The sequence below is a fragment of the Ammodytes marinus genome, assembly GCF_949987685.1.
Source record: "Ammodytes marinus genome assembly, contig: scaffold_319, whole genome shotgun sequence".
Taxonomy (NCBI): Eukaryota; Metazoa; Chordata; class Actinopteri; order Uranoscopiformes; family Ammodytidae; genus Ammodytes; species Ammodytes marinus.
The window spans coordinates 15,001-29,899 of NW_027648068.1; the positions used below are offsets into that span (position 1 = coordinate 15,001).

Sequence of the window (14,899 nt, forward strand, 5' to 3'; positions counted from 1 at the left end):
CATCCTTCAAAGGACGCGGTCTAACAAGCCAACCCAAAGCTGGATCCCTACGCGGTCTATGAAGGCTATTCACCTTATTTTGGAACGTAACCATGGAAGACGCCATTGTTGTTGATCCTGTCATCGAACTTCCGGTTAGCTTGATCTTAGTATAGCATACCTGCGGAGCCCCGTTGTTTGTTCCGTCCACTTTATATATAAATAAACCAACTGAATAGCATCCCTACCCGGAGAAGTGACTTGGCTATGAAGCTACGTTGAAGAAACCACTCCGGGTGCTATCCAGGTATGTCAAACTATCAACAGCCTCCTCTGTTTACTGGTTTGATTAAAAAGTTTGTGAACAATTTGTAGCCTACTAACAACAAAAACTATGGCGGAACGAAAATTATGTATCATGTAACGTGTGTTACCTAATTAATTCTGCATTCAATTCTATGTAAACATACATATTTTACTTATTTAACAGTTAAACCAGATAATAATATAGGCTACCTACTAATGTAGATTGGGCCGAATAGGCCTATGATGACCACAATCAGGCTGAGTAGCCTACAGATCAGATATTTGCAATCATTGTGGATTATGGAAATAGTAAATGCACATGTTATCTAAGAGTTGTTTACAGTGGGGAAATTATTATTTTGTTTGTAGGCTGCATTAATGAAATACAATTTTCTATTTTACTAGGTGACAATGCAACACCCAGCACCGAGCTGTGGATGTGGATGTGGATGTGCCAAACTCACTGAGATGCTGTGACCCAGTGGGAGGAGGACTGGACCCTTTGTGACCATAGTTACAGTTCATGTCTCCCCCAAGAAATGTACAGTTAAATGTCAATTGGTTTACTTATTACAAGACATATGCAAAATGTACAGTAACATTTTAAATTTGTACTTATTACAAAAGACATGCAAAATGTACAGTAAAGTGCCACAAAGTTTATTAAAAACACATACTTATTTCAACAGCATTCAACAAAGAAATATTTTGTTTTAATTCCTCAAATGTATTACATTAATTAAGCAATTTTGGAAGCAGCTTTTGTGAAAACAAACAATTGTTAACATACTACCGGAAACTTTTTCTTCTTTGAAATACATTTTAACTACATTAACAGAATGTTTAACATTAGGGCGAGATGGGAGAAATGAACAGCTGGTTTAGATCTAGTTTTTACAAAGCTGCTTGTATTTCATATAGTGACAACCTGCCTGCCTGAATTTCATTTGCAATACGAGGCAGCATATATTTAAAATAGAAAGCCTTTAGACTTGGCACAATTTCTGTACAGAAATTTGCATCATTAGCTACACCCAGCAATATTGCTGCTGGGATGGGGTTACACCAACTGGAAATTGAAAATATGTCTTGTTGGTAAACTCTCCTCCCGTCATGTTAAGACGCCACTGCTCTGCTTCTTTCAGTTTAATTGTTTTTCTAAGTATTGATAACACTCTCCTTATACTTTGTGAAAACCAGCTGAGGCCAGACACTCTGTTCCTCACGTAAGGCAACCGATTACAGTACCCGCTGAACTGTAATTGGTGTCCTTACGTGAGGGACAGAGCGTCTGGCCAATTGCAATTTAAAAAAAAATCTAAAATCCACACAGCAACTTCTTTACACATTTTAATGTACAACATTTTGCACAATCACCTGAAAGAAGAGTGACTGTCGTAACAACAAACACGGACCAGTGGGTTTTCCCAGGAAATGTGTTCCTGCCCTTATTGGCAGTGAGTAAAGGGAGAACTGCCTCATGGGAGGATCTCGCTGTCTCTCAATCCACAGCTGAGTTCAAAGCTTTTCTTAGACTGAGAGTAAGTTTTACTTTGTTAGCCTCAGAAATGTAGTGGTCTCAAAAGTAAAATTTATATCTTAGAAAAATAGTGAAGTGAAAGTCATAAGTTTCCAAAAAAGCAGATACTCAAGTATAGTACAGACATTCAAAAAGTTGGAACTCAATAATTTAACTTATTTACTGTCCACCACATCATGTAATAGTCATGCGGCCCATGTGATTGTGATTTTAATGCCCCCCATGTTCACATCTGAGATCTTATTACTGAAGTGGTCTTCCTGAGACATCAGAGGATTTCTCCAAGGCTGGACACTTGGAACAGTACTCAGTGTTCATCACTCCATCAGGGCTTCCCGACAGCCATGGCTCCTCTGCTGACCACTGTGCAAAAAGAAGAAAGAAAAAATATATTTTTGTCAAGCAGCAATCGAGTGGTTGAATCAATATACATGTAGGCCTACAGCAGTTCTAAATATTTCTGATTAATGATGGCAGACATCTGAATATTATAATAAACAACTTACTTTGAATCAAAGTGTTATTATTAGACTTGTACTTTCTGTGACATAGAAATAGACTGAATATCACAGATTATCCTGAATAAGTCTCAGAACTGATATTAAAATGTGTTGATTATGTAAGATTTAGCCAATCTTATTTCATTCCAAATAATTTTGTGGAAAAGAGTTGCATTAAACTGTGTAAATGTAAAACACGACTCCATGCACAGAGATGGCAGTACATCTCATTTAATAGTTGCTTGCACAGTGTTCCACTTAAACGGAGCGAGCAACTACTAAACATGGTGTATTGCCAATGCCATAATGTCTTTGTGTATGGAGTCATTTCAAATGGGATATATTTTGTTTTTATGTAGAGAAGATGTACACACTTACCTCAAATCCATTTATGTACTTTCTTCCTCTGCCAGATTCTGCCGATTCTCATTCTCGTTGTGCTGTGATACACGAAAAAGCATGTTAGCAAGTTAAATTTGATTAGGTTTAAATAGAAATGGTATTGATTGTATAAGTAATCGCAAAGTTTTAGTGTTGTCAGAGGCTATTTTAACTAAAGTAGCTGCAAACATTTATTATGCTACTTCACATGAGTCGATATTTTTCATGTTATTTCTATTTTCTGGTTAGACAAAACATAGAAAACTGATCATTTGAACTTAATTTAATCACATAATTGTATATTGGGAAAGATTATCAGATGATATAATTTGAGATTACACTTTAGAATAGAGAAATATGCCCTTGTATGATTGACAATCATTGTAGGTTTAAAACAAAAAAACATCATATTGTCTTACCTTCCTCAATTGAAGCTGCTTTACTTGGAGTAGCCTAGTACAGCCCGCTTTACCCCTCTGAAGGTACTGACTCAGTGCTCTTGACATTTTTCACCATGGCTCCATCTTCTCCAAGGGACAGCTAAATATGACCGTAATCTAGCCACTTTCTCATGTCATCCTCGTTGCGGGCGTCTGACTGCCGCATCGTAATAAGAGGATGCGACCACGGTGTGTAGATGTTAGCGATGTAAGCTAGTTTATCGAAAACAAACTACTAAATTACAAATGGCTTAGTACTTAACTTACTAAACGTACTACTTTTACGTTTAGAACCTTTCTGTAAACAAATATTTCTTCCCTACGATTCAATTGTGCTTCATTGTTTGCCGCTGTTTACATTCTTTCGCGGCTCTGCAGCGCTGAACCGGAAGTCGCATGATAAACTCGCTAGAATCGGAAGTGGAAAACGGGGCGTTCCAAAATAAGGTGAATAGCCTGTGAAGGCCGATTCGAAGGCCCAACGAGCATTGTTAAACGGGACGGTCTCCACAGGTCTCCGTTTACGAGCATTTCCGGTTTGCGTAACAAGCCGTTACCTTGCGTGACGACTCGCCGCTCCTGTGCTGCCTAGCAACCCTGATTGCTGCCAACGGAGACAGCCCTGTCAACGGAGGAAAAAAGAAAAAGAAGTTGCCTACCAGACGAAAAGAAAAAAAAGTACAAGAAAAAAAGAAAGGAAGATAAAAGTTAAGAAGATGGAGCAACACGTTGCTGTTTTGTTATTTTTTATTTTATTTTATGCCATCTCTGAAAAAAACGCAATGAATCTTGGGATATGTTGGGCCGCGAAGGATACATCTGTTGGACCCTTCAAAACCGTGAAACGAAGGCTGCATTTCTCGGCCGCATATGAAGGAGCCTTCCAAATGGGACAAGCCTTTGCGCGCCGCTATGACGCAATCGGTCTTCAAATGCAGCCTTCATAGGCTGCGGCCCCTCGAATGGGATACAGCTACAGGGTCATGTTTTACAAGAGTCCGAGTTTTGGATTAGATTATGAAAATTGGACATTGGGATATTGGGAATTGGGTAAAATGTCAAGCAAAAGTTTTGAAAATTCCTTGGTAAAATGTTTGGGAACCCTGACTATAGATGTTACAGTTGTCTCTGGTTTTGGGTCTAAACGTCTTTTTGATTCCTTGACAGAAACACCAGGTGGAGCTAATGGAACTGGTGAATGACTACGATCACAGAATCAGAGGTGAGGAATACCAGCCTACACTTTATTTAATTAACTTAATGCCAATACATTGTTTTTTAAGCACTGGTTAATTTTGAGATTTTTAGTCTATTTGAGTCTATTTATCTTCCATAACATGTCTTCTTTCATACTAGTATAAATCGAAAGTCCTAATGAGTATGTAGCACTCACTAACACTAAACAGAGCGATACAAGGTTCTCCTCTGGGTTGTAGAAACATTGGTATCGATGCTTGTGTTGTATGTATTATGTATCTGTGTTGAACGTGTATTTGTATTGTCTTTTATATCTGTCTTTTATTCTATTCTATTATTAACAGAAATTGAGCAGAAGTTCCACAGATTATACACACACATTCTCTCCCTCTCTCTCTCTCTCTCTCTCTCTCACTCTCTCTGTCTCTCTCTCTCACCCTCTCTCTCTCTCTCCCTCTCTCTCTCCCTCTCTCTCCGTCTCCCTCTCTCTCTCCCTCCCTCTTTCTCTCCCTCCCTCTCTCTCTCCCTCTCTCTACCCCCCTCTCTCCCCCCCCTCTCTCTCTCCCTCTCTCCCTCTCTCTCTCTCTCTCTCTCTCTCTCCCCCTCTCTCTCTCTCTCTCTCTCTCTTTTTTGAACAGAAATTGAGCAGAAGTTCCACACTAAATCCCAGAGGTTGGTCTCAGCAGCGGGTAAATCTCGTAGTAAAGAGATGAGAGCGATAGATGAACGGAGTGAGAGAAGAGTGGAGAGACTGATACAAGACCAGGACAGAGAGAAGAGAGGAGCGGAAGAATACTACAGCAACGTACAGAGGAAAATACTGGCTGATCAGGCTGTGTTAAAGGTAAGACAGACAGACAGACAGACAGACAGACAGACAGACAGACAGACAGACACACAGACAGACAGACAGACAGACAGAGAGACACACAGACAGACAGACAGACAGACACACAGACAGACAGACAGACAGACAGAGAGACACACAGACAGACAGACAGACACACAGAGAGACAGACAGACAGACAGACAGACAGACAGACAGACACAGCGGAGGAATACTACACCAACGTACAGAGGAAAATACTGGCTGATCAGGCTGTGTTAAAGGTAAGACAGACAGACAGACAGACACACACACACACACACACACACACACACACACACACACACACACACACACACACACACACACACACAGACAGACGACTGTGGCTCAGGTGGTAGAGCGGGTCGGCTGATGATCAAAGGGTTGTCGGTTCGATTCCTGCCCTGCCACTTGTGTCTTGGTTGTTGGGCAAGACACTTCACCCACCTTGCCTCGTGTGAATGTTCGATAGTTAGCCTGCTGCTATCGGTGTATGAATGTGTGTGTGAATGGTAACGTGGGAATGGTAACAGGTCTCGCTTGAAAAAGAGTCTCCAGTCTCAATGGGATTTACCTGTATGAATAAAGGTTAAAAAACAAAAAACATACACACACACAGACAGAGACACTCACCAACTCAATCACACACTGACGCAGGCGCACGTGCACAGTGCACACACACACACACACACATACATACACTGACTCACTCACTCACTCAAACACATTTTACACACTCACACACAGACACTGTTTAAGATCAAAACAGCATGACGGCTAAAAATTACACAAACTTGAACAATTTCAAAGATGTTATTAAACCAAAATTTGAACGTGTCTGTCTGTCTGTCTGTCTGTCTGTCTGTCTGTCTGTCTGTCTGTCTGTCTGTCTGTCTGTCTGTCTGTCTGTCTATCTATCTATCTGTCTAGGATGAACACACAGAAGCAGTGAAGCATGCGTCTCGAGCAGATAAACTCCTGTCAGTGGCTGAAGAGGAAAACAAGCGACTGAGTGACAGTCTACGTGAGGCAGAGCAGAAGCTGCCAGAGATACAGGACAGACTGCAGCTACACACCCAGGCCAGGGAGGATATGGTGGTGAGACAGACAGACAGACAGACAGACAGACAGACAGACAGACAGACAGACAGACAGACAGACAGACAGACAGACAGACAGACAGACAGACAGACAGACAGACAGACACACAGACAGACACACACACTCTCAGTACATCAATATCCTAATTTAAAGCTTCGTAAAAACACTACTGCCTTTGTCCAAACAAAGTTTTACAGTTAAATTGAAACTTGAATCAACAGAAATTAAAGCAAAATGAGACGATAAATATGTTATAACTGGTATAACCTAAAATCCATAAATAAATCATGTTTTTCCTTCAGTACTAATAACGTTTTACTGTGTGTGTGTGTGTGTGTGTGTGTGTGTGTGTGTCTGTCTGTCTGTCTGTCTGTCTGTCTGTCTGTCTGTCTGTCTGTCTGTCTGTCTGTCTGTCTGTCTGTCTGTCTGTCTGTCTGTCTGTCTGTCTGTCTGTCTGTGTGTCAGGTGACTCAGGCTCGAGTGAAGCTGATAGAGAAGGAGCTGAGAGACCTGAGTGTGGAATATGAGCTGCTGCTGCAAGCCTTTGAAAAGGTAAAACACTAACGGCCTCCACACACACATAATTAATAATAATAATAATAATAATTGATAGGTTTTATATAGCGCTTTTTTGTAGGTCACTCAAAGACGCTTTACATTGCATAGAATATACATAAAAGAAAAGAAAAAGAAAAACACGAAAACAAATTCAAAAATAGAGTCAGGTGTGGTATGGGTGGAGTCAGGGGTCGTATGCTTTCTTGAAGAGGTGAGTTTTGAGTTGGCTTTTGAATGAGTTTATAGAGTCCTGCGTCTACCTCTGGAGCGCGTATGCGTCTGTTACTGCTGCCTCTCTCTCACTTTTTTCAGCCACACATGCACCAGGAAATGGTGAAACTACAGCGAAAGTTGGCGGTATGAAGTCAATATGACTCTCAGCAGAGTATTTCTCTATCAGTTAAAGCAGAGAGACCCGAGAGAGACGCGCTGCTCTCAGAAAAAAAATCTGAAAATTCTATTAAAAAATTTAAAATAATAATCTAAGAAATAAGTGTATTTCATTTTCATTTTTCGTGTAACTTTTATTTATCCTGGAGAGACCAATTGAGGGGTGACCCTCATTTACAATGACGTCGAGTTCAAAACAAATTCAAAGGAAAAACAACAATACATAAACAATATTCAATGCAAATACATCAAATACACAACAACAGGTGAAGAGAAAAACAATTGAAACATTTACACAGTGGTGAAGAGTGGCAGCAATTAAAATGAAATGGGTGAAAGTACAATATAGCCTAATTAAAACAGTTACAGGTAGAGTTTGGCAGGTTTAAGATAGTTTGTTTAAATTGGTTAAAGGATATGAAGGTATTTAGTTTAATTTGTTGCTGTAAGTGTATAACCCCAGTCTGTGTCCCTGTTAGGTGGAGCAGGAGAGGGATGAGCTGCTCCACAGACAGACAGAGGCCATCCTGTCCTTACAGCAGCAGAACGGACTGAGAGAGATGATCGTCCAGAGGAAGATGGCTGCCCTGTCAGAGGCTCTGGAGAGGAAAGACGCCCAGCTCTGCTCCGCCCTGTCTGTTAGCGGGAGTACAGACGCACACAGCAAACTACAGGTCTGTCTGTCCGTCTGTCTGTCTGTCTGTCTGTCTGTCTGTCTGTCTGTCTGTCTGTCTGTCTGTCTGTCTGTCTGTCTGTCTGTCTGTCTGTCTGTCTGTCTGTCTGTCTGTGTGTGTGTGTGTGTGTGTGTGTGTGTGTGTGTGTGTGTGTGTGTGTGTCTGTGTGAGTGGGTGAGTGAGTGAGTGAGTGAGTGAGTGAGTGAGTGAGTGAGTGAGTGAGTGAGTGAGTGAGTGAGTGAGTGAGTGAGTGTGTCCAAATTTGCATTTCATCGCAAAGATAAATAATAATCCACCTTTAGCATCACCTCTAAAATATCAGTGAATACCTCCTCACGATCCACTACCAGTGTTAATACTCAGCCTAGGCTCTGTAAACTGGCATGTTGCTAGCTAAGGGTGGACCCCCTTTGTTAACATACCAGTTTACAGAGCCTAGGCTGTGGATTTGAGCTTCAAGAATAAATATCTAAGTGTTTTTCTTTCTGCGTTTAGGATTTGTTGGAGTCTAAAGACGTGGCCATCGGAGCCTTACAGAGTGACCTGCATCGAGACTGTAAGGTCAGTACTCTGTTAAAGGTGCAGTGTGTAATATGACATCATCAAGAAAGTTCTACAAAGTTCTAGAATGCAACGCTCCCTGGGTAACCCCAACCCTTTAGAATAATAACAGAAGCTACAGTGGCCTTCAAGGACAAGAACAATTCTAAATGTTAAACAATGCACCTGATGACATTCCAACTATGACACTTTAAAGATGGCGGCACTAGGCCTTGGTCCAAAATATGCAGAAATATGGACATATATGAGACCCTTTCTAAGGGAAAAAATAATAATTCAAAAAAAAAATGTCAGCTATTATGCACTAAATTAAATGTACTTATGGATATTATAATTACTTTCTACAAAATCTGCTAGGAAATAAAACCCAAAATTCTACACACTGCAGGTTTAAAGTAGCTACTAGATGTTGTTGATTTCTAGCGCCCCCTTTGGACCAACACAGTAGTGTTTTTATGACACCAGTGCATTAAAAATAATTATAAATCTGGGGCGCTCCGGTGGTGTAGTGGATAGAGCGCGTACCGTATTGGCTCCGGCCTTCGCTGCAGTGGTCGCAGGTTCAAATCAGACCCGTGGACCTTTACTGCAGGTCACCCACCCCCCTCTCTCTCTCTCTCACTCTGTCTCCCCATTTCAACTCTGTACTGTCTAATAGAGCTTGAAAATTAAAAAAAATTAAATAATAATAATAATCTAAAAAAAGCATTGCATTCTTTTCTACGGAGCCCCTCTGGTGTCAACTGGGGAGGGGTGATTCTAACGAGATAATTATGTTGTGGCCACGATGTGTCTCACTCTCGTGTGAGACACATCGGCTGGTCAGAGCGGTCCAGTGCGCGTGTCCTCTCTAAATATCCCAAGAGCTCAAGCGCTACTGGGCTCCGTAGTCTTCACTGACGGTCACAGAAATATTCAAAGTTCCTCATAGGAAGGAGACATGCTTTCTGAACATAGAAGATCTTTTTTTATTTACTATTTTTAAAATAAGTTTTCCTTTTTGCTTATTAAAAAGTAAGTGTAAAATGTATTGACTAACCTCTGTCTGTCTGTCTGTCTGTCTGTCTGTCTGTCTGTCCATCTGTCTGTCTGTCTGTCCATCTGTCTGTCTGTCTGTGTGTCTGTCTGTCTGTGTGTCTGTCTGTCTGTCTGTCTGTCTGTCTGTCTGTCTGTCTGTCTGTCTGTCTGTCTGTCTGTCTGTCTGTCTGTCTGTACAGGAATACGACGTCCTGTTGAAGAGCAGTGAGGAGAAGTTAAAGACTCTGGGTGTTTCTCTGTTCAACTTTCCCTTCAAACCCTCAGAGCAGATGCTGGGTGGACCTCACTGAACTGTCTGTCTGTCTGTCTGTCTGTCTGTCTGTCTGTGTGTCTGTCTGTCTGTCTATCCGTCTATCTATCTATCTATCTATCTATCTATCTATCTATCTATCTATCTATCTATCTATCTATCTATCTATCTATCTATCTATCTATCCATTCATCTATTTGTCTGTCTGTCCATCACTACACATTGTCAAATAGTTCATGGACCAGACCAAATGTCGGTACCACTCATAAATGCGTTTTACCTTAGGGGAGGTTAACTAACTAACTATCAGCTATTGACTCTTATACAGCTGCCACTCAGGAAGGGTACCAACACATACTCTACAGACACGTGTCTTTATAAATATATGTAGCCTTTGCCACTTAAAAGGTGCTCCAAGGAACTTACAGTGTGTGTTAATTCTAGCGCCCCCTTTGGACAAATGCGGTAGTGTTATTACTACGCCAGCTGTTGTTCCTGGGTGAGCGTATACCCATGACAAAGGCATTGAGAAAAACTATATAAAAATAGCATTCTTCTTTGCACTGATGGTCTCGTTTGCTGTTACATGTAATTCATAATCATCAGAGGAAAAATTTGACTGTTTCATAAATATTTGAAAGTTCCTCGTAGCGACTTTAAGGGAAATGTTGGAATCTGGCCGATGGACTAAAACACAATCTGCTCTACCTCTGTGTGTCTCTCAATCGTCTCCTAAAGAAATGTTGTTGGAAATAATGAATGTTGATTCTATATAAATCTATTTTCTTTATCTGTTTTTTAACCGTCTGACTGATGTGTGAATCATGTTGTCCTTAAAGACCTACTTCACCGGTTTGAATATGAAGGTGTATTGAATTCTGAGATCCTATTTAGTATAAATGTGCTATTTACTGTGATGTCACAGTAAAAGACATCACAGTAATATTTACAAAGAAAGTTTTTTTTTAACCGATTTCAATTTTATTTGCACATTTACTACATAGGATCTCAGAATTCAATACACCTTCATATTCCACCCGGTGAAGTAGGACTTTAAATCCTCTGTAAAACCTGGGATAAAATAGGAAAAATAAATATATAATATCAAAGTTGAGTGTCTCGACATTTTTTACAAAAATATTAATTTGGAAATACATCTTTTTTTTACTAGACCTTATTTCTCTACAAAGTTGTTAGACCTTTATTCACTTTAGAAACCTGTTGAAGGAGTTGTAAATTGGCGTTTGCAACCTATGAAATCAAATCAAATCAGTTTTATTTGTATAGCCCAAAATCACAAATACATTTGTCTCAGTGGGCTTTACATTTCATACAATATGATACAATATGATACAATATGACACCCTGCCCTTACACCCTTAGCTCGGCTGAGAAAAAACTCCCAGTAAAAAACCCTTTACCGGGAATAAAAAATTGAAGAAATCTCAGGGAGAGTCGACAGAGTAAGGGATCCCTCTCCCAGGACGGACATGCTGCAATAGATGTCATAAGTAGAGAAAATCACGAAGGAATTTGATCATTGACCAGGTGATTACATGGTAATACTAAAGTAAAGTGTGAATAGTGTGGATGCAGGAAGACTTCAGATGCTGCCAGAGGATCCACACCGTCTCGTCTCCACCAGGGAAAACTATGGTTTCCATCGCCGGGATTAAGAGATTATGTCATCATGCTTTTGAACTCATGTATGGAAACAGTTTGAATAAATGGAATTGTAATTAATTAAAAAGCGTTTTTGTATTTTTTAATTCGAAGGGCTATGTGGTTTACTACAGCCTCATGTAACCTTACACGTTATACCAAAACAACAACGGCATATTTGATAAATACAAATAATATAATCATTTCTGAGCAGTGTATGAATACTTCCGACTAATATTACGTCAAATAAGTTAACCATTGAGGCTCAGTCCTCTTCACAGCAGACCCGGGTTAGAATCCAGCCCGGGTCGTTCTCTGCATGTCATTCCCCTCTCTGTCTGTCTGTCTGTCTGTCCTCTTCACAGCAGACCCGGGTTAGAATCCAGCCCGGGTGGTTCTCTGCATGTCATTCACCTCTCTGACACATTTCATCTCTGTCTCTACACACTGTCTAATAAAGCAAAAACAAATATGCCCCAAAAAATTATAATATAAAGACATGAAATGCAAGATTATTCATTTAACAATAGTGAGTATAGTAAATAAAGAGTCCACACAGTTTGGGTCATGTGGTTCATTCCCTTTACTGACAGTCAATGTCAATAGTTTACATTTTGCATACGAGCGAATGGAATAGAAAAACCTATGCACATCAACATCATTTACAGGCTATTTACAGACACAGACTGAGACAGGCAGACAGACACACACACACACACACACACACACAGGCAGACAGACTGACACTCAGACACACACACACACACAGGCAGACAGACAGACACACACTCACACACACATTCAGACAGACACACAGATAGACAGACACACACACAGCCAGACAGACACACAGTGTCTTGCGCACACACACACACGCACTAAGTCTCTTGGACACTCGCACACACACACACACATTCAGACACACAAAGTCTCCCGCACACTTGCACGCATACACACACACAACCACACAGATGCAGAAACACACACACACACACACACACACACAATATGGCTTGTGAAAGAAAGAAAAAAGCTGTAAAGTCAAATAAACCTCGGAGCAGCGACCCATTTCCTGAAGAAACCCTGGAAGACTAGAGAATTCGTCAAAATATTTCACAAAAAGTTAAAATTAAATAATTCCTCGTTTCATTTCTAAACTACAGACAGTGCCAGAGTCACGACAGTCACACCAGAAAAAGGCAAAATTTCGACTTTTTTTCTGTATATTTTTTGGCCTTCAAACTTACTGTACGTTATGTAAAATTAGCTTTTTGCCCAATCAGATCCCACGATGGACAATGCATGCATAAGAGAGATAAGTGTTAGTGTTAACAGTTCGACATTGCTGTGTGTGTTTTTAATATTAATTCATACCCGCATAAGAAAAGTAACATCAAATCCTTCTTCACATAAACTGAAAATTACCATTTTTTTTATGAATAATGAAACATTTTAAATAATTATTTTATATATATATGTAGCTCTGGAAACAATTAAAAGACCACTCCAAATGTTCAGTGTCTCTTGTTTTACTATTTAGAGGCATATGTTTGAGTAGAATGAACATTTTGGCTTTATAATATAAACTATTGACAACATTTATACCAAATTCCCCTCCAGAAATATTGTCATTAAAGAGCATTCCCATTAAGTAATGTAGAGATGAAGATTGAAGAAAAATCCAGACTGGTCTCTTCATTTTTTCCAGAGCTGTATATATATATTCCATAGTTGCCCATACTACGCCCTCGTAAAGAAAACAAATGGCCAACATTATTAACACGAAGTTAATAAATGTATTAAAATGCTTCATGTTGTACAAAAGATCTTCTGTTAGCTGATCCCCCCGACAATGACAATGTTCAAGTTTTTATTTTTACTTCTACATTTCCCATAAATATCATAATATCATAGCTGCATGTGAGTATATTTATTATAGCTGTTTATTGGCACAATGTTCTGAATGGCCTTCGTGTTAAAGCTGGGGTGGAGGATTTGGGGAGAAAATGGCAGTTGGGATAGAGATTTGAATCCAAATACCTCAACCGCTCCACATGTTCTCTTTGGTCCCTCCCTTATGGTCCCTCCCTGACACGCTCTACACCAACAAAGTCGTGCCAAAGTGAATGGACAGTCCCAACAGCCAAGAAGAACAGAGAACCGTAGCCTCGCTCTGATTGGTCAAAGTGTACAGCTCATGTTAACTTTGACCAATCAGAAATCACACACCCCAAGCTTTAAGTTACGTTTTGTGGAGACGTCGTTTAAGTTTTGTAAAAAAAAAAAAACGGTGAAAAACGGTGAAAGACGGTTATATTATTTTTCCTATTATGTACAAATGAGACTCTTTAAAACAGAGTGGTGAGAGTTTATTCATTAGCAGCTTTTTAACGGCTTGGTACCTAAACGAAAGAGGGACAACAATAGTCACTTATTTTAGGACCCTTTCCAATTTTCGATAGTGGGAAACACAAATAAATTCATGCCGAACCGAACTGTAGTGCTATATTGAAACTGGGCTTAAAATTTGAGCAGCAAATGAAAAAACTTCAAGTCTATGTGTCTATGACCTTCTGAGAAAAAGGCACCAAGCTATTTGTATATTTTGGTTTTCCAAAAATTTCCAGCAAAAAATCCCATTCAAATTATTCAGCCATTTTTGAACGCATTTAAAATTGAGATTATCAATATTATTATTATTTTCAATGGAAGCGGATGGGACGGAATGTTCGCGGTGGCCCCAACAGTTACAGTGTAGAATTTGCGAAACAATAAACCAAAAATGCACTTTTCAACCAGCTCTCAATCGCACAAATATAACCCGACCTGGATCATTCTAGCATCAAAATGTAGGTGATATTCAGCCGGTCGCATAGGTGTGTTAGGGCAGTTGCTCACCGGGGCGCGACGCGAATAAACGGCACGAAAAAGCGATTAATTTGGAATGTGAATTTTGTCGCGTCTCACTATCGGAAGCGACGTCCTAGAAAAATCTAACTCAGTTCGAAAAAAATAAAAGCCGCAAATTCGCGAAGTGAAATTACGGCGCTGATGTGGAAGCTCGTATTGACTCTGTATACGATCGGTAATTATTGATAAAGCGCAAATTAATCGCACAAATAAAACGCGCCCGGTGTGCAAAGGCCTTTACGACCAAAACCAAACAGACCTACACATTGGGAGCTAGGAGGTTCCACGCGAAAATGTGTCTGACCAACTGCCAACTAAGTTCTAGTACAATAAACACTTGCACTTTATCCCCATACTGTAGATCTCTACGCAATACAGCAACGTGCAATTTAAGTCCATCAAGCCCCATGTTCTCGAGGTTTAAATGTTGGGTTGTCTGGTTGTGTTTGTGCCTGTATGTTAAGAAAGCAATGATGCACTGTGCCCAAGACAAATTTCTTGAACCTTGAACCTTGAGCATAGACTTTGATGATGGGCCAGTTTT

The 14,899-nt window shown here is 40.1% G+C and overlaps 1 protein-coding gene and 1 long non-coding RNA gene across 2 annotated transcripts in view; one reads left to right on the forward strand and one right to left on the reverse strand.

The window, feature by feature from the left end:
• LOC307271116 (dynein regulatory complex subunit 4-like) overlaps window positions 1–9,426 on the forward strand; it is a gene marked incomplete at both ends in the record, with an annotated part of 12,213 nt that extends 2,787 nt beyond the window's left edge. The window contains 6 exons of the mRNA XM_080054989.1: window positions 4,314–4,368; window positions 4,982–5,187; window positions 6,778–6,864; window positions 7,740–7,934; window positions 8,430–8,495; window positions 9,322–9,426. Of these exons, the coding sequence (XP_079911115.1) occupies window positions 4,314–4,368; window positions 4,982–5,187; window positions 6,778–6,864; window positions 7,740–7,934; window positions 8,430–8,495; window positions 9,322–9,426 (714 nt within the window). The remainder of the gene's footprint in view (window positions 1–4,313; window positions 4,369–4,981; window positions 5,188–6,777; window positions 6,865–7,739; window positions 7,935–8,429; window positions 8,496–9,321) is intronic.
• On the reverse strand, window positions 1,004–3,257 carry LOC307271114. Its single transcript, XR_013845588.1, has 3 exons — window positions 3,126–3,257; window positions 2,704–2,765; window positions 1,004–2,188 (listed from the first exon to the last, which is right to left on the reverse strand). It is a non-coding gene; the product is annotated as an uncharacterized lncRNA (long non-coding RNA).
• Window positions 9,427–14,899: the final 5,473 nt, after the last annotated feature.